The following is a 25,290-nucleotide window of genomic DNA, read 5'->3' on the forward strand; positions in this document are numbered from 1 at the left end:
ATGGGCCACATCTGAGCAGGGGTTCTAGGTTATATCCATGCATGGTCCTTGGCTAATTTAACTTTTGAGGAAGGGTCTCAGTCTGTCGTTCTGGCTGGCCTGAAACACGTATGTAAACGAGGGAGGCTTTGAGCCTGCCTCTGCCTCCAGAGTGCTAGGATTAAAGGAGCACTCCACTAGGTCTAACCAAAGTCTTTGATGAAACTTTTTTTTTAGAAGCTCATTTTGCCACCTTTAGCACATATTGCCTACTTGATCATCAATTGGTGGAGGAAAGATAGTTAAAAGAAATAGTAAGGGGTTCTCAGAGACGCTCTCTACGAATAAGTTTCTCCAACCTAGCCTCCCAGTCTAGGACTCGGGAAGCCTGCGGAACTCAGGTTTGCGGGGACCGGAAGGAGATCGAGCCGGCGCACAGAGGACCGCCCGGCCGCGGGGGAACGGTTTGACCGGGACACAGGGCCTCGAGGAGGCTGCCGCGATGCTCCCGTCTTTGCAGGAATCGCTGGATGGGGATGAAAAGGAGCTAGAGAGCAGCGAGGAGGGTGGCTCTGCGGAGGAGCGGAGACTCGAGCTGCCACCCAGCAGCCACTACTGCCTCTACAGCTACCGCGGAAGCAGGTGCCCGCGCCCTGCCCGCTGCGCCCGCTGCCCCGCGGCCCATCCTTGCACCCCGCGGCCCCTACTCGCCATCGCCTCTCCCCGCCAAAGTCTCTGGCCCGATGGGCCTCAGTCAGTTCTTCCCGGCCCTTCTGGGTTTTTATGCCCAGCACTTCCAAGCCTCTGCCCTCTTTCAGCCCCTGTCACCGCAGCTCCTGACATCTGTTCAGCGCAGTTCTTGAACGCCGCATTCCTTCAGTGTCTGTTCCTAGCCCACTGCCCCAATCCCGAACTGTCCTCATTTCTACCACACACTTTCATCCTCACCCTCCAGTTTCCTCCGTTTTTGCTGCCTTTCTCTCCCCTTGGTACCCTCTGCTTACTCCAGCTGACTTTCCAGTAGCTCTTCTGGCCCTGCAATTTATTCTTTAAGATGTGTTTTAAAATTACATGTCTGTGTGTGGGTATTCGCACGTACATGCATGCACTGAGGCCAGAGGAGTCAGATACACCTGGAACTTAAGTTACCGGTGGTTGTGAGGTGCCCTGAGTAGGTGTGAAGAACCGAACTAGTATCCTTCCCCCTTTAGCAGTAGGCGCTGATACTCGCTCTCCGGGCCTGTTTATTTTATTTTTTTTAAATTAACTTATTTTTTTCTTAATTAAGATATTTTATGTGCATTGGTGTTTTGCCTGCCTGTATGTCTGTGTGAGGGTGTCTAATCTACTGGATCTGGAGTTACAGACAGTTGTGAGCTGTCATGTGGTTGCTGGGAATTGAACCCAGTCCTCTGGAAAAGCAGTCAATGCTCTTCGCTACTGAGCCATCTTTCCAGCGCTTAATTTATTTATTTTTTAAAATGATTTATTTGGTTTTATTTTATATGCATTAGTGTGAAGGAGTCAGAGCACTTGGAATCAGCATTAACAGACAGTTGTGAGCTGCCATGTGGGTGCTGGGAATTGAACCCGGGTCCTTTGGAAGAGCAGACAGTGCTCTTAACCACAGAGCCATCTCTCCAGCCCACTTAATTTATTTTTAAAGAGGATTTTTCGTCTAATCTTCTGGATATTAGGTCTTTTCTCCATTTATTAAGTACCCCGAAGAGAAAGGCTCTTGTCAGCACTGGTATTTGGCGTCTGTCATGAGAAGAGACACTGGAGGACCTGTGCACTCTGGCCTTGCAGTATTTTAATTGAATCCCTGATTCTCACCCAGCTTGCAAAGGTTGGGTACCCTGCATGATTTACAGAGTAGAGTTGATAGTACTGTTGTATTGTGTCTTGCAGACTGACACAGCATCGAGGGGACAGTGATGATGGAAGGTCAAGTGGCACAAATGCAGAAACTCCCTCTGGCGATGATTTCAGGTAAAAACATTTCAGCATAATTCACCATGCTCTCAGTCTGTGGATGTCAGTGGGCATCCTGTTGCCACTGAACTTTCTCTGAGTCAGACCTTCAGTTCCTCCTTTTCACTAGGAGCCTCTCCTAATGTCCTCCTTGTCTCTTTCACTCAAGGCAGATATAAATACTGATAATATTTCTGTGGTTAGTCAGAATGAATTTTTTTTTTTTTTTGAGTTCCTTGACTGGACCTCCTGTAAAACAGTCAAGATAATATTTCTATCAAGACCTAGACTTAAAAATAAAAACAACAGAAGCTGCTGTTTGGAAGGTCCTGGGCTCAGGTCTGGAAAGATGGCTCAGTGGTTAAAAGCACTGTCTGCTCTTCCAAAGGACTCAGCTCAACTCCCAGCACCCACATAGCAGCTCACAACTGTCTAATTCCAGTTCCAGGTGGTCTGACACCCTTACACCAATGCACACAAAATAAAATTAAATTAAAAAAAAATTTTAAAGGTTCTGGGTCCAATTCCCAGTACCCATGGGGCATCTCTCAACTAACTCCAGTTCCAGGATCCAACATCTTCACAGAGATATATGTGCAGGCAAAACACCAATACGTATTAAAACCAAAAGAAAACAAAACAAAAATAAATAAAAACAAAACCAACAGCCAGACATAGTGGCTACACCTGCAATTTCAGCACTTGGGATGTGGGATGCCTGAGGATTAAAAGCTCAGTGTCAGACTGGGGAGATAGCTCAGTCTCTAAAGTACATGAGAACCCAACTTCAGTTTCCAGAATCTAGGTGAAGGCTGAATGTAGTGGTATTCTTGTAATCCTAGCCCAGGATAGGCAGAGGGAGGAGGATTCCTGGATCTTGTCATCTAGGCAAACCTAATCCACAAGCCTTAGGTCCCAGTGAGATATCCCATCCCCCAAAAGTAAGGTAGGTGGCATCTGAGGTAGGTTAACCTGTCAGGGTCAGGTTAACCTCTAGCCTCTGTAACTATGTGCATATGCATACACAAAAACACACAGGTCCCTGCACACACACAAACATGCTACATGACACTCTATTAAAAAAAGGGGGTGGGGCGCTGGAGAGATGGCTCAGAGGTTAAGAGCACTAGCTGCACTTCCAGGGTCAATTTCCAATACCCGTATAGCAGTTCACAGCCACCTGTAACTCCAGTTCCGGGGAAGCTGATGCCCTCCTCTAGGCTCCACAGACACCAGGCACACATTTGGTGTACAGTCATGCAGGCAAACCACCCCTACACAAAAGGGAGGGTACTAGACGGATAGCAGGGAACAAATTTAGTTCTCAGCACCTTGTCAGGTGTCTCACAATAACCTGTAACCCCAGCTTCAGATGATTTGACCCCTTCTAGACTCCAAGGACACTCACACATATATGGCATATACTCACACAGACATACAGACATACATACAGGTATACTTACATAGAAATTTTGCAGTAAATCTTTTTGTAAGGTTATTTTTTTTAGGATTTATTTATTTATGTACATGAGTGCCCTGCTTTCATATACACCAGAAGAGAGAATCAGATTCCATTACAGATGGTTGTGAGCTACCATGTAGTTGCTGGGAATTGAACTCAGGACCCCTGGAAGAGCAGCCAGTGCTCTTAACCATTGAGCCATCACTCTAGCCCCAGTAAGAAATCTTTTTTTAAAAATTCTAAAACAGCAATAAACAAACAAAACCCACCAAAATAGGTCCAATGAAATGGCTCAACAGAGAAAGACATTTGCTGGCCAGCCTAATAAGGTGAGTATGATATGCAGAGTCCATAAGATGGAAGGAGAGAACTAATTCCTGCATGTAGTCTTCTGATCTCTTCCCGAGCACGCACACAGAAACAGACATACACTACACACACGCATGCACGGACACAGAAATACAGTGACATATACACACTAGACAAATTGAGTGTAAAAATTTTAAGCAGATGAATAAAAATTTTCAAAATCTGGGATGTGGGGGTGATACATACATATATATATATGTAGAGAGAGAGGGATGGATGGATGAAGCAAGCCAGGTGCAATGGCACATGCCTGTAATCCCAGCACTCAGGAGGCAGAGGCAGGTAGATCTCTGTGAGTTCTAGGCCAGCCTAGTCTATAGAATGAGTCCAAGACAGCCAAGACTACACAGAAAAACCATCTCAAAAACTGAAAAACAAAAACAAAAAATGAAGGTGAAGCGAAAGTGACCATGAGATGGTATGTTTATTAGTTTATTTTTGATTTTTTAAGACAGGGTTTCTCTATGTAGTCCTGGCCATACTGGACTCACTTTGTAGACCAGGCTGGTCTCCAACTCACAGAGACCCACCTGCCTCTGCCTCCCAGATACTGGGATTAAAGGCATACAGCACCACTACCTGTCAAGACACTATCTTTTGAACTTGGATGTGGGAACATGTAAGCTTGTACAGGTCTCCTAACTTTTGTTTGGTTTGCTTTTTCATTTTTAGTTATTTTTTATTTTACTTTATGTATATGGGTGTTTTCCCTGCACATATGTGTGTGTACCACTTGTGTGCCTGGTGCCCAAAGAAGCCAGAAAAAGGCATCAGATCCTCTAGAACTGGAGGTATAGTTATGAGTCACCTGCAAATTAAACCCAGGTCCAATGGTCTTAAACTTTAAGCAATCTTTGCAGTCCCTTCTTTTGTTTGGCCTTTTGAGACAGGGTCTTCTTACGTAGTCTTAGATGGCCTCAAATTCACAGAGATGCCCCTGCCTCTGCCTTCCAGGTGCTGGGATTATGGGCGTGTACCACTACACCTGGCTGGTGTATTTATTTTTCTGTGTGAGTCTTTTGCATACATGGATGATAATGTATTGTGTGTATTCAGTGCTCACAGGAGTTAGAAGAGGCTGTTAGATCCCTGTATCTGGAGTTACAGATAATTGTGAGTGGCAGAGTTGGGTGGTAGGAACTGAACCTGGGTCCTCCACAGGATCAGCAAGTGTTCTTAGCCACTGAACCATCTTTCTAACAACTTGAGTCATAGTCTAAATAGCATCACTGGCTTTGAATTCACTGTATAGCTAAGGATGATCTTAAACTCCTGATCCTTCTGCCTCTACCTCCTAAGGTCCAGGGTTACAGGCATCTGCCTGGCTATCTTTTGATTGAAACTGGGGCTTTGTAAACTGTAGCTAAGCACCACACTGAGGTATACTCCAACTGAGATAATCTTTTTGTTGTAGTTTTTGAGACAGGGTGTCACTATATAGCTCTGGCTGTTCTGGAACTTACTATGTAAACCAGGCTGGTCTTGAACTCACAAGGGATCTCTCTGCCTCTGCCTCTTAATTACTGGGACTAAAGGTGTGGGCCACGATGCCTAGGAAGATAATCATCTTTAAGGAGGAAAGATGAATTTAGCTCAGTTTCAGAAGTCTCAGTCTGTGGCTTCTTGGCCCTGTCGCCTATGAGCCTGTGGCAGCAGGGGTTCATGGCAGGAGCACATGGCAGCTAGGGAGAGCTGCAAAAAGGGAGGGAGACAGGCAGGCTTCCAGCCATCTGGCCAACCAGCCAGGGTTCTGATATGTCACTAAGATCATGCATCCTGTGACTTCATTCCTCCTACCTCCTACTTCCTACAGGTTCTAATACTTCCGATAGCAATATGGTCTGGGACATTCCCAATCTAAGCACTACCCCTCACCCACAGGGTTATCAGCATTCTTCTTCTTTATTTATTTTATTTTATTTTTTTTGAAGACAGGGTTTTTCTGTGTAATAGCCCTGGCTGTTGTGGCCTTAAACTCCCAGAGATCCACCTGCCTCTGCTGGCCAAGTACTGGGATTAAGGGGTGCACCGTGTACCACATTTGCCCAACTGACAGCATTCTTAGAGAGACCCTAAAATTGATACCGCAATACACAGCTGTAATTCTAGCACTTGGGAGCCTGGGGCAAGTTTGAGGTTATGTAGCTAGTTCAAGACCAGCCTGGGCTGCACAGGGTTCCTATTGAGAGAGAGATAGAGGCCCTGGGTTTGGTTTTTATTATATCTGACTTATGGGTGTGAACGTACTGCTGGTAAGGAGTGTGTCTTTCATTTGTCTAGCCTCTCCCTGGTGGAGACTAACCTACCATCTGAAGTGGAGCCTGAGCTACGCGGTTTCATTGCTAAGCGTCTTTCCAAGGGAGCGTTCTTTGAAGGGCTGGGTAATGTTGCATCTGTAGAGCTGAGGTCAGTATAAAATATGCTGTCTCCTGTGTTTTTATTTCTGAGCTAAACATGAGAACTGTGGAGAAACCAAAAAGATCTAGAACTGCAGAAAACATCTTTATTTTCTGCTCTCTGGCACCTCCTCCCTTTCCACTTACAGCCAGAGCACTGACTCTTACATATAAATGTTGTAAAATTAGATTGAGTGAGATTCTGACATGTAGGTGTACTTCAGTCTGTTTTATACTGAGGCAAAAGAATCCAAGGCTGGAGACAGCCCTGATGTAGAGTATTTACCTAGTGTGTGCAAAGTTCTCTAGTCCTTCCATGCATCATTTAAAAATAGTTAATCACGCAAGTGGAAATTGTATGCCTACAGCTTGTAGTGTGCTTTCACAAATGCTGATGTAGTTCTTCTTACAAGGGGAGATGGGGCAGGTATCTTATTTTCCAGTGAGGAAGTTAACACAGAGAAATTAACTTGGAAGTCCATGGTCACGGGGAGGTCAGGCTTACACAGATACCCTCAGCCTGATTCCAGCTGTCTTGCCATTACATTCCTTCAGACAAGGCGTTTGTTCAAATGTAGGTCCCCTTAGGAGTTTGTACCTGTGGCCCATGGATAAAGTTACTGGTTAAGCCTGGCCATCTCCCCAGCCGCTGGATTTTTCACATAAGACAGTAGAATGCAGTGGATCTGTTAGAGTCTGGTTTGATTGTTTTTTGAGACAAGGTCTCACCATGTAACCCTGACTGGTGTGGAACTCACCATGTAGACCAGGTTCTTCAACCCACGGAGGTTTCCCTGTGTCTGCCTCCCGGTGCTGGGATTGCGGTGCATCAGTACACCTGGCCTGTAGCTGCTTAGTAAACCACCCAGGTGTACAGCCACGCTCCTTTGCAGAGACGAGTAAGATAAGAAGGCTGGGGGCTCTGCCTGAGGGGTGATCTGAACGGTTACCAGATCAAGACCAGGCTTCCGACATCTACAGAGCGAGGAGCGTGAGTACCCGGATGCTCCACCTTACTTTTTCCTTCTCTTCTAGAACTCCAGGTTACCGAGTTGGTTGTTATTACTGCCTTTTCCAACAGGAAAAACTGCTTTCTGAGATAGCAGCAGTGGAATCTGAATATAACCCTTCCGAGTACGTGGTCTGCTTCTTAGGAGGCTCTGAAAAAGGACTGGAGCTATATCCTTTCCCTGGTGTTGGAGGGTGTCAGGAGGGAGAACAGTGGGGCAAGTGGCAAGTAGCCACCACCCTCTCCATCCTTAAGAGTATGTCTGGATGTCAGTTGTGGCGACTTGCCTAGGCTTGTCTTGATTCATATTGGATTAAAATTGAGAAACCTTGTCTTTTTTCTTTTCCTTTTTTGAGACAGGGTCTCACTTTGTAGTCCTGGCTGTTGTGAACTCACTATGTAGACCAGGCTGGCCTTGAATTTACAGAGATCCACCTGCTTCTGACACTGAGTGCTAGAATTAAAGGTGTACACTGAGACCTTGAATTTCTTTTTTGTTTGTTTGTTTTGTTTTTTTAAGACAGGATTTCTCTGTGTAGCCTTGGCTGTGCTGGACTCACTTTGTAGACCAGGCTGGCCTCAAACTCACAGTGATCCAGCTGCCTCTGCCTCCCTGAGTGCTGGTAAGATTAAAGGCGTGCGCCACTATGCCCGGTGAGACCTTGTATATCTTGCTGAGAAGTAAAATACTGATTGATCATTCTGTATCTCTTCCTTAAGACTATACTTTCAGGCTTGAATTGGACAAGTATATTCAAGGGCTGAAAAATAACATGACTTGTGAGGTAAGATGGCTGACAAGCTTGTTAAGACTGAAGTGATAAACATACCACAGCTCACTTGGTAACCAGACACTTCAGCTCTAAAATGCTTACCTTGTGGGCAGTAGACCAGTAATGTGTACACAAGTAGGAAATGCAGCCGTGTTATAGGTGCTGAAGGTTTCAGGATGCTGCTTTTGATGTGCTGCACCAATGAAAATTTTAAAGTTAAATGCAATTGTGGAAACCCACAGCTGCCATCCCAGCACTTGAGAGGCACAGTTTGAGGCTAGGCTAGTCTACATAGTGAATTCCAAGCCAGCCAGGGCTACATAGTGGACCCTGTCTCAAAAGTAAAACAAGGAGCTGTAGAGATTGCTCAGTGGTTAGAGCACTGGCTGCTCTTCCAGAGGACCCAGGATCAAATCCCAGCACTCCCATGGCAACTCACAACCATCTATATCTCCTGTTCTAGGGGATCTGACATCCTCTTCTCACCTCTTTGGGCACCAGACATCCAAGTGTTTCACAGACATACATGCAGGCAAAACATCCACACAAATAAAATAAAATAACAAAACACAACTGGTGATATGGCTTAAATTAAATGTGCTGCCACCAAGTCTGACTATCTGAATTTGACACCCAGTATTCACATTGTGGAAGGAGGGAACTGATTTCCATGGGGTGTTGTCTGACCTCCGCATATGCATGGCACAAGAGTGCATACATACACAGAATAAAATGTAAAAACAAAGACAAATCTATGTAAAAATCAGTGGCAGTTAATAACATACCTGGTGGGGAAGAAGAGGCCTTTTATCTGATTTCTAGGCACATTGGATCTATATTTTGATTAGCACGAGTGGTCTTTGCAGCCTGTGGCATCAGAGATATGCTAATTTATCCAAACCTGTCAGAACTATGCTTTCAAGCCAGCTGTGCTGGTGCATGTCTATACCAGCACTGGAGGGATGGAAACAGGAGAATCGGGAGGCTAAGGCCTGCCTCAGCTACAGCTTAACACCCACCTGATTTATGTGAGACTTTGAAAAAACTCTGCTTTTAGCTTGCAGCAGCTATTACCTGAGACTCTCATAAGCGTGTTACCCATTCCATGCAGCAATAGTTCTGTTTACTTAGCACATACTTACAAGCTACTGCATGAGGAGAGGAAAGGACTACAGAGGCATCAGCCAGGGATTTGAGTCTAGGGTCCTGCTCTTCCAGCCTGGAGCTCTTCCCACATGACAGGGTCCCCAGAGATGAGCACAGTCTAGAGAGCTAGATGTGCTCATGAAGCATGTCTGGTAGCTAGTGGGCTTCCATACTGTAGTTCCGTGTGTCTCTCCTTATTCACATCCTGAGTTGAGCACACTGTCTACACCCTGATTCGCTCAGTGACGGGCAGTTCATACTATGCATGTTGCAGACACAGCATATAGTCAGGATGGAGAAATGGGGTTATTTCGAGGATCTCTCCAGGGAGTATGGGTGCAGTGAAGAATTGCATAGAACCCTGTTCCTTCAGTCCAACCTCCCAGAAAAACTTTCTAATTCAATTTTTGAGAGAGAGTCTTGTTCTACAGCCTGTCTTGAAAACTTACTCTCTAGTCCAGGGTAGCCTTGAACTTGAGATATTCCTGTTTCAGTCTTCCAAATATTAAGATTATAGGTGTGCACCAAGATGCACAGCTCACAATTCATTTTATTGCTTATTGTGGTAAAGAAAAAAAGAATGACTAGGTTGTGATGCATGCTTTTAATCCCAGCACTCAGAAGGCAGAGGCAGGAGGATCTCTGAGTTTGAGGCCAGAAGACCAGAGTTCATTTCTCAGCATCCAAGTCTGGTTTTTCATAACCACTTACAACTCCAGATCCAGAGGATTCAGCACCCCCTTCTGGACTTCAGGACACCTCCACACCAACACACACACATACATACATACATACAAATAAAAATAAAATATAAAAGATTATATTTAAGCAAGTGGCTTGATATGTAGAGTGCTTGCATGTGGGACCTGAGTTTGGACTCCTAGTATCCACATAAAAACTTGGGTGTACTGACATGTGCCTGTAATCCCAGTGCTCAAGCTGTGGAGACAGATCCCTGAACCTCACTGGTCAACCAGCCTAGCCAAATCAGTGAGCTTCAGGTTCATTGAGATGCTCTGTCTCCAGAAATAAGATGGAGAAGCTGGAGAGATGCTACCTGCCACCAAGACTGAAGACTGAGCTCATTTTCCTGCACCCATATGCTTGAAGGCCAGAATTGACTTCTGCAAATTGTTCTTTGCTCTATACACAGACGCCATGATACAAATGTGTCCACCACCACCACCCCACGTCCAAAAATGTAATTTAAAAAATAAGGTGGAGAGCAATTGAGGGAGACACCTGAGGTTATCCGTTAGCTTACATATACCCAAAATGCATTGGGTGTATTGAAGAAAAAGTATATTTAGCAAAGGCTTTTATGAGAGCAAGGCAAATGATATTCTGTCTTGATCTAGGGAAGGAGCCTGGGGAATGATGTCAAGTCCTATCTGAACAGCTGGTATGAGGATGTGGTGTGTCCGATTCAAAGGGTGGTTCTTCTCTTTCAGGAGAAACTGACCTTTCTGCTACATGCCGTAAGTAATGCTCATGAAAGGGCATTCCCAATTAAATCTCCCAGGCAGACCTTGGATCATTTAGAAACATACTTATTTTCTCTACACATTATTTTTTCCTTCCTGAATATTTCTTAAGGTTATACTTGTGTTTACACTATATCTTATTGACTCGCATCTAGACCGGTTTTATTATTAAGGTGGGGTTGAATTGTAAATGTCAGCTGGGTCATTTGAAGAAATGGCATTAAGAAATGTGCTTTCAGCTGGGTATGGTAGTACATCACTTTAATCCCTGCACTTGGGAGGCAGAGGCAGGCGGATCTCTGGGAGTTCAAGGACAGCCAAGGCCACACAGAGAAACCCTCTCTCAAAAAAACAAAACAAAAACCAACCAACCAAACAATGTACTTTCAATCAAGCTGTGCTGGTGCATATCTATGCTCCCAGCACTGGGGAGATGGAAGCAGGAGAATCAGAAGGTTAAGACCAGCCTTAGCTCCAGAGAGTTCAACACCCACCTTATTTATGAGAGGCCCTGTCCCACTGAAAAAGCCATTGGGGTCTTTCATTAAAAAATAATAGGCAGGTGTGGCACACACCTGTAATCCCAGAGGCAGGTGGATCTGAGTTTGAGGCCAGTCTGATGTACAGTGAGTTCCAGGACCGTAAATAAATAAACAGACAAGTAGATAAATAAGTAAAGATAGGGCCTCCCTGTGTAGTGTAGGATGCCTTGACTTTTTAAAGAAAATACTTAAATTATGTGTGTGTGTGTGTGTGTGTGTGTGTGCCCGGTCAGAGGAAGTTTGTCCTCATCTTCCACCTTGTTTCTGTGTGGAACACTACAGGCTGGCTGGCCCTTGAGCTTTCTGCTCATTGTCTCTGCCTTCTACGTCACCATAGGAGTTTATAATGCAGGCCTCCAAATCTGGCTTCTTTTGTTTGTTTGAGACAGGGTTTCTCTGTATAGCCCTGGCTGTCTTGGACTCCATTTGTAGACCAAGCTGACTTAAAACTCACAGAGATCTGCCTGCCTCTGCCTCCTAAGTGCTGGGATTACCGGGATGCACTATAGCGCCTGCCTTTCCAAATCTGGCTTTTTCTGTGGGTTCAGGGACTGCACTCAGGCTGTCTGGCTTGAACAGCTTTTGCTCCCTAAGTCATTTCCCCGGCCTTGACCCAAAACTTTCAGTCTCATGTGCCTCGGCTTCTTAAGTGCTGAGATTAGAGACCTGCCCAGCCACACGTGCCTGAAACAGTTACTGTTGGAGATGACGGGAGACAGGTGCCATTTCCAGAAGAGTTGAAAATGAAAAGAGAGAAGTAATTTTAACTTTGGGCCCCATATAAGCCTGATGACCATAGTTCAAGGTGGCAGATCCCATAAGCTGGCAGGAGAGAACCAGATCCCAGAATTACCCTGACTTTCACATATACTCTTTGACACTTTTACACACATGTACATATGCACACACATACACTAAATTAACATTAGATAGATTTGGGGACAGTGTAATAGATAGGGGCACTTGCTGCTGAACTGGACAACCTGTGTTCAATCCCTGGAACCCTCATGCTGGAAGGAGAACACTGACTTCTCAAAATTGACCTCTGACCTCCACATGATGCCATGCATGCATACAGCGCCCATTAAAATAAGGAAGTAGAGCTGGAGAGGTAGCTCAGTAAAGACCTCTGTCTGCTCTTCCAGAGGTCTTGAGTCCAATTCCCAGCAACCACATGGTGGCTCACAACCATCTATACCCTCTACTGCCCTCTTCTGACATGCAGATGTACATGCATGTAGAGCATTTAAAATGAATAAAGAAAATCTTTAAAAAATGGAAAAAAAAATAAGGAAGTAAATAAATGCTGGAAATGTTAAGCTGGCGACTCGTGCTTATAATCCTAGCATTAGAGAAACTGAGGCTGGAGGATCCGGAATTCCAGATAGGATAGCCTATGCTGCATAGGAAGACTGTCTTAAAATAAACCATACTAATAAATAAGTTAAAAAAACAAACAAACCCCACATTACTGAGCAGGGCTTTAGCTTAGAGCACTTGCAAAAGGTGCAATGGGTAGTGCCCATCACACAGGGAACAACGGATGGGAGTGGCGGGTCGGTGAAGATTAAGTATCAAACTGGCTCCTCTCTCTCTCTCTCTCTCTCTCTCTCTCTCTCTCATAGGCTCTAAGTTATACTCCTGTTGAACTTAAAGAATCAGATGAAAAGACAAAGAGAGACATTAACAGGTAAAGAACACGCTCTCTGAAAGCTCCACCCTGCCATCCCCACAGCTACATTTTAACGTCCCACGCCAGTAGAGAATGCGTTTGTTTTCTCCTGCTCTGAATGTTGTTTGTAGAAAAAAGACTTGTCTATGTGACAGGTTTCTGAGTGTGGCCAGTCTCCAAGGACTTATTCATGAAGGCACTATGACCTCTTTATGCATGGCCATGACGGAGGAGCAGTGTAAGTCTGTGGTCATTGACTGTAGCGGACCCCAGCCTCAGTTCCACAATGCAGGTGAGTTAGAAACCTAGAAGCATTGTTTGCCGACCCCTTGCCCTGAAAACACGAGATGCAGACGTGTCCTTCTTTTGTAGTTCTAAGTCTGCTGAAATCTTAACAAGCCTAGAAACATGGGGCTCCAGTCAGGCCTGGTATTCCTCAATGTGTATATAAGAAAGCTCTTATGTGTACACCGGGACAAATAAAAAGAACACTCATAAAGGCAGTTTTAAATTTGTTCCTTTGAGACAGATGTAGTTTGGCTTGGCCTTGAGCTGACAACCCCTCTGCCTTAGCCCTCCTAGCATCATAAGTATGTATCATATGAAGGCTTAGTTTTGATTGTTTAGTTGGTTGATTGCTTTTGAGAAAGGGTTTCTTGTAGGTTATTCTGGCCTTGAACTTCTCAACTTCCTACCTTTATCTCTCAAGTGCTGAGATTATAGACATTCATCACTATGCCTGGCTTAAAGGCATTTGTTTGTTTTGTTTTTCAAGACAGAGTTTTTCTGTGTAGTAGTCCTGGGACTCACTATATAGACCACACTCTACCTCCTGAATACTGGGATATATATATATATATATATATATATTTTTTTTTTGGGGACAGAGTTTTTCTGTGTAGCCTTGACTATCCTGGACAGTAGATCAGGACAAGTAGACCAGGCTGGCCTCGAAGTCACAGAGCCCTGCCTGCCTCTGCCTCCCCGAGTGCTGGGATTACAGGTGTGCACCACCAAGCCTGGCTAAGGGCATTTTCTTAAGAAAGTCTTTTTAGTGTGTGTGTGTGTGTGTTTGTGAGTGAGTGCAAGTACATGTGTATCCTAGCACACATGTGGGGACCAGTCCTCACCCTCTACTGTGTTTGAGACAGTTTTTCATTGGCTGCTATGTATATCAATCTTGCTGACCCTCAAGGTTATAGGGATTTTACTGTCTACACCTTCTATCTCAACATCAGAGCAGTGGGATTTCAGATGCACACTTCCACATCTGGCTTTATGTGGACGCTGGAGATCTAATATCAGGACCTTGTTCTTGCACAGCAACATGCCTTCTCTCCTGAGCCACCTCCCCAGCCCTAAGGGCATTTTGAAACATTTATTTATTTACTTTGTGTGTGTATATGAGGATGTTCCAAGATCAGAGGGCAAATTTTGGGGAATGGTTTTTCTCCTACCATTTGGGTTTCTGGAATCAAACTCAGGCTTGGTAGCAAATACCTTGATCCACTGAGCCACCTTGCTGGCCCCACATAAAAGTAGTGTGTGTGTGTGTGTGTGTGTGCACAAATTTATGTGTGAGCACAAGGATAAGTGCTACAGTTGTATGTGCAGAGTCTGTTTTGTTGCTACCTGCTGTGTATGTGAGCACAGCTGGCCTGTGAACTTTTGGGGATTTCTCCCGTCCCTCTGTCCATCTCCCCATATAGATGCTGAGATTACAGATACTCTTACTGTGTATCAGCCTTTGCAGGGTACAGAGGTTCTGATTCAGGTCCTCATGCCATGTGGAAAGTACTTTTTCTTACTGAGTCATCTCTCTAACCCTCCAAAAAGACTTTTTTCTTTCTTTTTTTTTTTTTTCCAAAAACCTAGAACAATCTACATAAACTAGACTACCTTCCAAGTTTTGGTTTACACAACCGAACAGCTTTAAAAGTATTTTAAAAGTAACTTTTTTGTTGAGACCGATCTCTTTATGTAGTCCTGACTGTTCTGGAACTCACAGTGATCCACCTGCTTCTGCCTCCCAAGTGCTGGAATTAAAGGCACCAATATACCCATCTTCTAAAGGCATTTTTTGATATAACAAATTGGAAGTAAATCAAATGTTTACAACAGGAAATCAATAAACTGCTAATTCACAGTATAGAATGTAGAGCGGCTAAAAGTGAACTAGAAATATATGTTAATATGGCTCTGAAACATACTGTCTGGTGAAACATCCACTAAGAAAAACACACAAAGCTGTAACATACACAAAACAATACATGTATAAGGTAGGGCAGGTAGCCAAAGCTTGAAGCATATATAGGAATGATGGCTGGCCCTTTCTGATGGGAAAAAGGGGGATGCCATTACAGGGCTTTAACTGTTTGAGCATTTCTCAGCTAATTTTGAAGCCACAACACAAGTTGTAAATAAATATTTATTAATGTTTTTATAAAGAAATTCATGTGCTAGGAACGGATAGATGGCTCGGTGGTTAATAGCATGTGCTGCTCTTTCAGAGAAACAGAGTTCAGTTCCCAGCACTGATGGGGCATCAAGGAGGAGGGCGTATCAGCACACCTCTGGCTTCCTCGGGCACCTATACTCATGTGCACACACACACACACATATATACGTAATTAAAAGTAACAAGAGCAAAATCTTTAAAAACTGACACACGTGCTTTGTGGTATTTAATTTCCTGTATTTACTGTTATTTAGGAAGCAACCGTTTTTGTGAGGACTGGATGCAGGCTTTCTTACATGGTGCTGAAGCGGGTAACCCTTTTCTTTTCAGACAAGTTCTGGAGAACTTTAAACTAAAGGTAATGAATTGACTGTGTGCCAAGGGCCACCTACAATGTTTTTGTTTGAATCTAATTATTGCAGGTGATAGCATCACAGATGGGCTCTTACAGTCACAATGTTCTTTCAATGGGGCATCCTCAGAGCTCAGAACACAGACGGCGTCTGCTGACCAGCAGCATTGCATGCATGCCATTTCATTTCCAATGCTTTGTGGTGAATTGCTTGCTTATATTTAGGGGACATCAAGCTGATAATTGTGATGCATCTCAGTTGCAAAACACAGAAATAAATGATTTCAAATTCTGGCAGGTGAGTGCTGTCACCTTAGGAGATATTTTTAAAAGCCTTTTAAAATGTGAGACTCTTACGCCAAAGGCAAAGAAAGCATGTTAGAATAGGAATAATGGGGTATTTTTAAAAAGCTCAATGTTAGCAGGGTGTGGTAGTGCACACCTTTAATCCTAGCACTCAGATGGTAGAGGCAGATGGATCTCTGTGAGTTCGAGGCCAGCCTGGTCTACAAAGCAAGTTATATAGTGAGACCCTGTCTCAAAATAATAAAACAAAACAAAAGCCAACATTATCAGCATACACTGAGTGCTCAGCTAGAGAGGGGGTATTTTTCACGAATCATCATTTGACTAAACGTATTTAACTGGGTAATCTTTTCTAGGCCATACAAGACACAAACAATTTGAAGAGATTTATCCGACAGGCAGAGATGAATCATTATGCTTTGTTTAAGTGTTACATGTTCCTTAAGAACTGTGGCAGTGGAGATATCCTTTTGAAGATTGTTAAAGTGGAACATGAAGAAATGCCTGAAGCTAAAAGCGTGGTGGCAGTCCTTGAAGAATTCATGGGTGAAGTGCTTGTCTGAAGTTTTGACCCAGTGTTGAGGACACTGTTTGATGGTGTGTATTGAGGGTGCATGTGTGGAACTGTGGTTGTCATCAATTATAGGATTACACTGCTCTTAAGATGACTGGAAACACCCCAGGTTCTTCCTTTTGTACTTTTTTGTGTGTAACTTAATTAAACACAAAAAATATGAGGAATATCTTCACTGAGTCCGCGGCAAGTGTTTCAGCTGTGGAATGTTGCTGCATTGCTAGTCTCGTAAATCCTAAGCTTCAAACACATGCTGCCTAAAAAGCCCTGGTGGTGATTTTTGGCTCCTCAGGAGCTTACTGTAGTATTAGCAGGCGTTCCTCCTCAAAAAGAAACATAGTACCTCTTTCTCAGTAGATGGTAGAATTTTTTGAAATATGTGATCCTAGTGGGATGTGATGCACATATCTGTAATCCCAGCTACTCAGGAGACTGAGACAGGAGGTTCTCAGGTTCCAAGCTTCCAGGCCAGCCTGAGCTACAAAGTAAGTTGGTGTCCAACTTGGGCCACGTGGTAGTCATCATCATCCTGGTCTTACAGCACCAACATATCCCTTCAGAGACAAGCTGTTCATCCTGTGGGTGCCAGATATACATCTGTGGTTGGCATGAATGATGAAGCCACCTTTTAAAGCCAATGTGCAAATAAATCATGAGTGCGTAAGAATTTAAAAATGAGCTTTAGGGGCTGGAGAGATGGCTCAGAGGTTAAGAGCACTGGGTGCTCTCCCAGAGGTCCTGAGTTCAATTCCCAGCAACCACATGATGGCTCATGACCATCTATAATGAGATCACATGCAGGCAGATCACTGTATACATAATAAATAAATCTTTTAAAAAATAAAAATGAACTTTATATATAGATGCTTTTGAGCTGGCAAGATGGCTGAGAAGGTAAAGAAGCCTGCCACCCAGTCTGACAAAGTAAGTTAGGGCCTCAGGACTCACATAGTCCGAGAGAACCAACTCCCTCAAGTTCCCTCTGACCTACACACATACATGCACACAATAAAGAAGTAAGAAACGGTGTACTGGAGAGGTGGCCAGGTGGTTAAGAGATTGTCCTCCTGGAGAGGAGCGAGGTTCAGGAGTACATATGGTGGCTCACAACCATATGTAACCTCAATTCCAGGGGATTTAACACCCTGTTTGGACCCCCTTGAGCATTAGACACACGTGTAGTATACAGATATACATGCAGGCAACACACACACATGAAATAAAATCTAAGACCAAAAAAAGAAAAGAAAGAAATGCACGTACTACCTTCCATATGAAACATTCTCTGTGATGAAGAGCTATTGTGAGATGGTGCATGTCTGTGATCCCAGCAACCTGGGGGGGCAGAGGCAGCCGGACATCTGTGAGTTTGAGGCCAGCCAGGTCTACAAGTGAGTCCAGGACAGCCAAGTCCACACAAAGAGATCCTGTCTCCAAAAAAACAAAAACAAACAACAACAACAACAAAAAAAACTATTGTGGAAACCGCCACATCATTTACAGGTATTAATTTGCCAGGAGCCTGTATTTTCTTCCTTATTTTTAGGTGAAAATTCTGGAGTTCTTAAACAGTATTAAGAAAAATAAAGTAAATATAGGAAAATACCATTTACAAACAAATGTAAGAATGCAAACTAAAGGCCAGATACAGTGATTCTTGTCTCTGACTGCAGCCCTCCACCTGCCAGAGGCAGTTGCAGCTCCCTGAGTTCAGGGCCAGCTGATTTACTGATTTACATAGCAACTTTGAGGCTAGCCAGAGCTACATAGCTATATACCCCGTCTCAATAAATAAGTAAATAAAGAATATTTTAAAAATTAAAAAATGCAAACAAAATTTTCCCATCACAGTAGCTCATTGATTTTAGTTTTTTATGCCTGTGTAACAGCCTCAGATGGTTTTGCCCTGAATCAATTGTGAGTGCCCTTGGGTGGCCATTTCTAACCCCCATGGATGCCAGCTGCAACCACACACCTAGCTGTTCTGCATAGCGCTTTAATAAATCCATTTGATAATGATTTTGGTTTAGAAAATCAACAGCCTTGTGTTTTCCCTGCTTTCAGGATGCTCAAAGGAACACAAGTCTGCAAAACTGAGGAACTCTTAACTGCTTGTAAACGCTGCTGAGTTCTAACTTTCAGAGTGACTGGCAGTGGCCTTCTGCCCTCCCTTCTCCATAAGTCAGTCTAGGGACATGAATCACCGTGCCCTTTCTTTCCCTTTAATGAGAAATACAATTCAAGATCTTCATAAATGCTTTCATATGCTTTAAAGTTTAATAACTTGGATTATAGGCAGTATATAGAAAAGAATCTAAGTGGCATTTTTATAGCCTTCTGACTATGGCACTCAGTTTGAATCTTTTCCTAATGCACTTGGTGCCCACTTGGAAATCATTTTGTAAAAATGAGCAACATTGGAACATCAACATCTGGAGTCTATAAAACAATGATCTTTTCAAATTCACAATCAAGAGTCTGTGGCAAATGGCATCTAAAAATAAATGTAGGGGCTAGAGAAATAACTCAGTGCAAAGTCCTTGCCACTTGCCATGCAAGCATGAGGACCTGAGTTTGGTCCTCAGAACCTACTCCAAAGCCAAGTGCTGTAATGCCAGCCCTGGTGAGGCAGAGACGGTTCCTTCTTCCCAGCCTAGCTGACTTGGTAAGCTTTAGGCCAGCCAGGGGCCTTATCTGACCAAGAAACAAACACTGGGCCAGAGAGATAGCTCGGTGGATAAAGGCCCTGGTCTCAGGTCTGATGGCCTGAGTTCTAGCCAGAGTCCGTGTGAAGATGGAGGGAGAGCCCACTCCCAAAAGCTGCTCTCTGACCTCTGTACATTCATCCCTCAAAGCTAAGTAATTAATTCATTATCAAACAGGAAAACAAAGAGGTAGATGGCTTCTGAGGATTGATACCCTAGGGTTGACCTCTTACCTCCATATGTTTGTTTACACAAACATACTGTAGAAAACAATAATAAAAATAAAAGCAAATGCAAGCTAGGCAGTGATGATACATGCCTTTAATTCCATCACTTAGGGGGCAGAAGTGGGCAGATCTCGGCGTTTGAAGTCAGCCTGGTCTACAGAGTGAGTTCCAGGACAGCCAGGGCTACATAGAAATACTCTCTTGTCTTGAAAAACCAGTAACAATAGTAATAGTAATAATAATAAAATAAAAATAAAAGCAAACACATTGAATCATTTGGATATAGGCAAAGCATAACTATAGTCTTTATTTCTAGGTACTTTCTTTGTTACATACAACTGTTATGGCACTTTTGTTTTCCTGAGACAGGGCTTCTCTGTGTAGCCTTGGCTGTCCTACACTCCCTTTGTAGACAAGGCTGGCCTTGAGCTCACAGAGATCACCTGCCTCTGCCTCCCTGAGGACTGGGATTACAGGTGTGTGCCACCATGCCCTACTGTATATAGTAGTCTTATGTTTAAAAAGAATCTTTGACAAATTCTGTACCACTATTAAAGACAAGAAAAAAGATGTCATGGAATTATTTTGTTGGTCCTAAGAAACAACTTATGACCATAAACCTGTACTGTATTCAAATTTTAATAAGTAAATGTATTAAATTTTAAAGGTTTAAAAATGTTTGCTCAGACATTGAATAAACTTGTACTTGTATGCAGTATACAGGGAATATATGTTTGCCTTGTATCAAAAATGTAACTGTATTTTGTAAAAACACATCTAATCAAGGTAAGTATTTTTACCTAATTGAACACAATTCTCACCTTTAATAATTTCCCATAAGTTTATGGGGAGATTATACTTTTTACTCACCACATACACAGAGGTACCTGTATATATATGTATATGTATATATATATATATATACCCTAAGACGTGTGAGGAAACGAATCACCTGTTTGAATGCACGGGGAAGGGGAAAACATTTTTTGCTTGTTTTGTTTTTCTGAGACAGGGTTTCTCTGTGTAGCCTTGGCTGTCCTGGACTCACTCTGCAGACCAGACTGGCCTCGAACTTGGAGATCCACCTGCCTCTGCCTCTGAAGTGCACCATAAATGCCTGGCTGGCCTCTTTTAACACTATTCTATGTACGGCTTAATGCCCTTGAAGTTCCATGCAATATCCAGGGACCAAGAATGTAAACCTTGGAAACAGATGGCCTAGGTATGGAGCCAGCATACTCTTTACTCAGTATAAGACTAGTCTTCTACTCTTGTACAAATTTGTGGGATGGTACATAAGCATTTCACATGAAGCAGCTATGGAAATGGCCAAGTGTAGTGGCGTACTCCTTTAATCCAGGCAGAGGCAGGTGGGTCTGTGTTTAAAATCATCCAGGCAAACAAGGGCCACAATAGTGAGACTCTATCTCAAAAGACAAAACATTAGCTATGAAAATACCTACCTCATTATCCAGCATAAGCAGGAACTTAGTAAACTGTTTCTTCCCCTCCCACCCCACTGCTGGCAGGCTTTCTCTGAAAAGCCCTGGCTGTCTTCAGACTCAGGGCTGGTCTCTGCCTGGGATGCTGGACTCCAGGGCTTGTGCCACCACGCCCGGCTTGTTTTAATTTTTAAAATTACCATTTGTTAACATTGTAAGCCATTTGATGAATGAGAATCTGACAGAAGGGAAAAACAAACAAACAAACAGAAAAGTGAAGGAAAATGGGAGGAGGCCAAAGGCAAATTTAATTAAGCAGCATTTGGTTCTCCCAGGCGCTGTCTCGATGCGGCAGGTTTTGGAGCCCGGGAGGCCCAGCGGAGAGCCTCTGCAGCAGCCCAGCTCTGCACTCCCAAGCTCAAGTGGGTGTTCACTTAGCCTGAACTAACTGCACTCTCGATGTCAGTTCTAGGATGGCTCCTACAGTGTTTGGACATGTTTTTCAATAATATACAGGAAATTGATGTGAAGGGAAGCAGTCCCCACTCTGCACTTAACGGCATTGAATCCTCAAGCCTTAAATAGCTGTTAACCGGAAAGCTGCATAGGCCACCGCTGATCTGGAAATGGCGGGCACACAGTTGGCTTTTCCAGGCCTCATCCAGGCAGAGCCGGCTCAGCTGCTAAACTTCTAAAGTCCCAGGCTTGGCCTTGAACACGTATGCCGCTTTCATTTCCTCTTCTGGATAGGAGCCTGATTATGCCCTGTTCTTCAAGATCAAGATATTGGTGGCCCCTAGAAGGATGACATTAACTGAGGTAGAGAACGATGTCTCTAGGGTATCTTAAGGATTTCTCATTATAACAATCATATATTAATCATATACATCTATATATGCAAATGTAGATATATATGAATGATTAGGTAGGGAATGAATAAAGTCCTGAGTGAATGTATTGTTGACATGGACAAGGCCATGCTGGACAAGGCCATGCTAAGAACCCCAAAGTGGGGCTGGAGAGATGGCTCGGTGGTTAAGAGCACTGTCTGCTTTTCCAAAAGACCAGGGTTCAATTCCCAGCACCCATACAGCAGCTCAAAACTGTCTGTAATTTCAAGGAATCTGACACCTCCACACTAATGCACACAAAATAAAATTAAATACATTGTTAAAAAAAAAAAAAGAACCCCAATGTGTCAACCCCATGAGAGTGGCAAAGCCTTCCCCGGGGGAGGCTCACAGGGATGGCAATGGTTTCTTCTGGTCTGTGTGAGAACATGGGTAGCGTGTGCGGAAAATATCTCCCATGGCTTTTGCCCCTCCACATGTTATGACCTGAAGACTGTGCCCCTACAGAGACTGTGCCTACCTGAGATTAGCTACACTTGCCTCCTTGTTCAGCTGGATGCAATAACCCGACTTCCCTGTTCAGTAGTATGTAATAAACGCTCTAGGCTTGTGGAGCTGGGCTGTGGCTTCTCCATCCACGGCCATTCAGTCCCAGCTTGCTGTTTCTTCATTCCCTACAGCTGTGCAGTGAGGCACTTAGAACTGGATGTGTGGGAGAGAAAACAGGCCTGAGGAAAGAAACCCAGGCTGACACTAGAGCGGAGTTCCCTACCCGCTGGCACTCACCTGCAAACCTGTCCACGAAGCTCCACGTACGGGTGTGATTTTAGGGGAAGAACAATCAGTTTCGCCAACCACTCGGAAGGTTAGGGAAGACAATGCCAATCACCAGTGCCCAAAACCATCGACCCACCACTACCAGTTTTCACCTTATCCACCCACCACGAGTGAGACCCAGACCAAGCAGCTTCTATAGCAGCCCTTGAGGTCACGTGCTGAATAACCGATAGCTTAAAAAAAAAAATCTTTAATGGAATCTGTGCTCAAATAATATGTTACAACAAAAATATACAGAATGTACACAATACAAAAATATTTAGAAACCAACATTGTGGCTAGTGTTTTGTTTTTTTACTTAGTCCTTGGAGGGGCCGCTCACGAACGGGCACTGTTTTTAAGGCAGAGGAGATTCAACAATTTGCAGCCAGCCCTGGGAAGCACATAGCACTGGGTAATCCTCATTTTCTGCAAACTGAATTGGACACTGGAGGAAGATCTGGTTCGGTGAGCAATGCCTCCACTAACGCTCTAGGCAAAAATGGCTCACATGGAAATTGAGAGCCAAAAGAGGCCCGTTAGGGAGCTTTTCCTAATTAAAAAAATGAGTGATGAATGGTGTCATTAAAGTGAAATTTCTTTTTTTTCTTTTTTGAAGGCCTGTCTTCCCTTCCCTGGCTTCCATGAGTCCTCTCCCCTTTAAAAGCAAACTAGTCTACATAGCCGCTCTCTGGGGATTCCCCAGCCTTTAAGGCCTACCTATAACCATAAACACGAGAGGGGCACAGCCCTCTGAATCCCAGCCCTGACTGGTGGCCACATTGGAGAGGAGGGGATGAAGGACTCAGGAGAAAGGAGTCCTCTAACCTCTGTCAGAGTTGCTGGAATGAGGAGGGGACCCAGGAACAGTTCCTGCCCTCCTGCCCTTGTTCCTTCATGCTCTGCCCCTTACTTCCTAGGTCTGTGGTTCCTCATCCTGGACCCTCAGGGGCTGAGAGTCCCAAAGGCAATACAAAGGTCACCTGCCTCCAGGCCTCCACTTAAGGCTCCCAGCAGCTCCTAGTGCTAGGATATGGGCAGCACAAGACCCCTCCCTCCACCTCACTTTCCCTGTAAGATCACTTCCAAGTTCCCTCTAGATCTAACCATCTAAGTCTACAGCTGCTCTTACCCTGGACGCTCACCCAAGCTCCCAGCTACGTCTTGATTCAGATCCCTCCATGAATGTTCTAGGCAAAAATGGCTCTTCGTGCTGAATCTCCTCTGCCTTAAAAACAGTCTTCTCTGGGGCTACGTTTTCCACCAAAATATCTTTTACCACAGCTCCCTGTGTCAGCAGCTCGTATAGAGAGTGGCTGCAGCATCACAGTCCTAGGCTTTCTTTCATCCCGAGGACTGTCTCTTTACCAGGAAGCAGGACAGACATGAAGGCCACTCCAGAGGGAACCAGAGGAACACAGCTGAAAATGTCCTCCCAAAGGTCCTGGTAGGGCTTTGGTCTTCCCTCCAGCATGGACAATTTCTCTGCTGGTCGGTGATGCTTGGGAGGTGTTTAGGAAGGCCCGGTGGGAAAGGGGAGTGAGTTATGCTCAAAGCAAGACCACTGAGCAAGCACACTGCAGCACACTGATGCTACCCATTCCAGAAATCCCAGATAGAAATCCTCATGTGCACACTGTCCCAAACTTCCTTTCTGCAGGTTCTGACTTGCACATACACACACACACAGCCTGAAATCCTGTCTCCGCACCCAAAAGAGAGGCACAAAGTAGGGTCATGGCAGTAGAGAGGGGAGAAGACCCCACAATCCAGGCAGGGAAAGATGCAGGAGTGACGGTCTGAGATGCCAGCATTCACAACCCTAGGCAGGAAGAGGGGAAATTGGTTCTGGGCATTGGGAAGGTAGGTTGAAGTTAATTGCCAGAGACATGGAACCCTCTCAGATCCCCCAGGGCAAAAATAAGGCCTGGAGCTTATGGTATCTCCCTGCTCAGCTCTAGGGGCCACAGCACAGCACTCATTTTCAGGACCTGAGCCTGGGGTGCTCTGGGCTCCTCCAGATCAAGGCCAAAATGCCCAGCACCTTGAGCCACAGAGAGAACATGACCTAGCCTACAGTTACCTCTGGGTTGGGGGGGGTGCTGCCTGGCTGTGGCTTTCTCAGGCCTTCTGTTTGTCCCAGTGTCTCTCCAGGTAGAAGACTAGGAAGAGTGCTATTTGCTCATTCTGTGGCAGTAAGCGGAGGGCACATGGGACAGGCCCAAGCCACAGGGCCAGCCACTCTCACCCTCCCCCAGCCTCCCCCCTGGCCCCAGAGCATCAGACTAGCCTAGGAAAATGGCAGCAGCCACATCCATCTCCCCACCATCCTTCCAAATCAAAACACACGCAGCCCAGCTCAAAGAGTCTCCAGTTCTCCCCTGTCTCGCCGGATTGGTGATGAGAAACAGATGCAGGTATTTCCTCTAGATGCTTCTGCTTCCTCCCCTCCCTGCCTTGGTCCTCCAGTCCCTTAGGGGGGTGGTGGCAGCTTCAAGTCCAGCAGTGTGTAGGCAAAGATGTTCCAGAAGACAGCAAACAGCACGAAGATGGTATACATGGTCACAAAAATCCACCACAGCGACTGGTCCTGCAGCCTCTGCTCATAGTTTCTTAGAACAACCACGCCAAGGGTGATGCCCACGGCCACGCCACCCAAGTGTGCCACGAAGCTTGGGTGGGGACACGGGGGATAAGCCGATGGGTGGAAGCGGAGCCACACAGCCCTCCCGAACTCCATACTCACTATAAGG

At 44.7% G+C, this 25,290-nt stretch overlaps 2 protein-coding genes across 5 annotated transcripts in view; one reads left to right on the forward strand and one right to left on the reverse strand.

Annotated features, from left to right (window-relative positions):
• The first annotated feature begins 422 nt into the window (after positions 1-422).
• C7H17orf75 (chromosome 7 C17orf75 homolog) lies at positions 423-16,675 on the forward strand. Of its 2 annotated transcripts, none has more exons than XR_009592887.1 (10): positions 423-621; positions 1,891-1,971; positions 6,065-6,190; positions 7,216-7,359; positions 7,917-7,974; positions 10,467-10,586; positions 12,760-12,824; positions 12,962-13,098; positions 15,687-15,914; positions 16,279-16,415. XR_009592887.1 is itself a non-coding variant. In XM_021630956.2 (10 exons), the coding sequence occupies exons 1-10, from the start codon at positions 482-484 to the stop codon at positions 16,483-16,485; spliced, it is 1,182 nt and encodes a 393-aa protein (XP_021486631.1). In that variant the 5' UTR covers positions 423-481; the 3' UTR covers positions 16,486-16,675. The 2 variants fall into 2 exon arrangements, 1 of the variants encoding a protein (XP_021486631.1); XM_021630956.2 differs by lacking the exon at positions 15,687-15,914 and adding an exon at positions 15,519-15,622 and having other exon boundaries at positions 16,279-16,675.
• Positions 16,676-22,717: 6,042 nt separating this feature from the next.
• Positions 22,718-25,290, reverse strand: part of Rhbdl3 (rhomboid like 3) — a 45,701-nt gene continuing 43,128 nt past the window's right edge. For all 3 annotated transcript variants that reach the window (XM_060387169.1, XM_060387167.1, XM_021630974.2), the window contains exon 9: positions 22,718-25,282. In XM_060387169.1, the coding sequence (XP_060243152.1) occupies positions 25,011-25,282 (272 nt within the window). In that variant the 3' untranslated portion in view covers positions 22,718-25,010. The remainder of the gene's footprint in view (positions 25,283-25,290) is intronic.

Source organism: Meriones unguiculatus, chromosome 7 (genome assembly GCF_030254825.1).
Source record: "Meriones unguiculatus strain TT.TT164.6M chromosome 7, Bangor_MerUng_6.1, whole genome shotgun sequence".
Lineage (NCBI taxonomy): Eukaryota > Metazoa > Chordata > Mammalia > Rodentia > Muridae > Meriones > Meriones unguiculatus.

Bases quoted from the DNA above. Each gene is read 5' to 3' on its own strand.
- C7H17orf75 (XM_021630956.2), top strand. From the start codon at position 482: ATGCTCCCGTCTTTGCAGGAATCGCTGGATGGGGATGAAAAGGAGCTA. The intron at 10,587-12,759 runs GTAAGTAATGCT...TCTCTCTCATAG, and splicing joins TGACCTTTCTGCTACATGCC to GCTCTAAGTTATACTCCTGT. The intron at 15,623-16,278 runs GTAATGAATTGA...AATCTTTTCTAG, and splicing joins TGGAGAACTTTAAACTAAAG to GCCATACAAGACACAAACAA.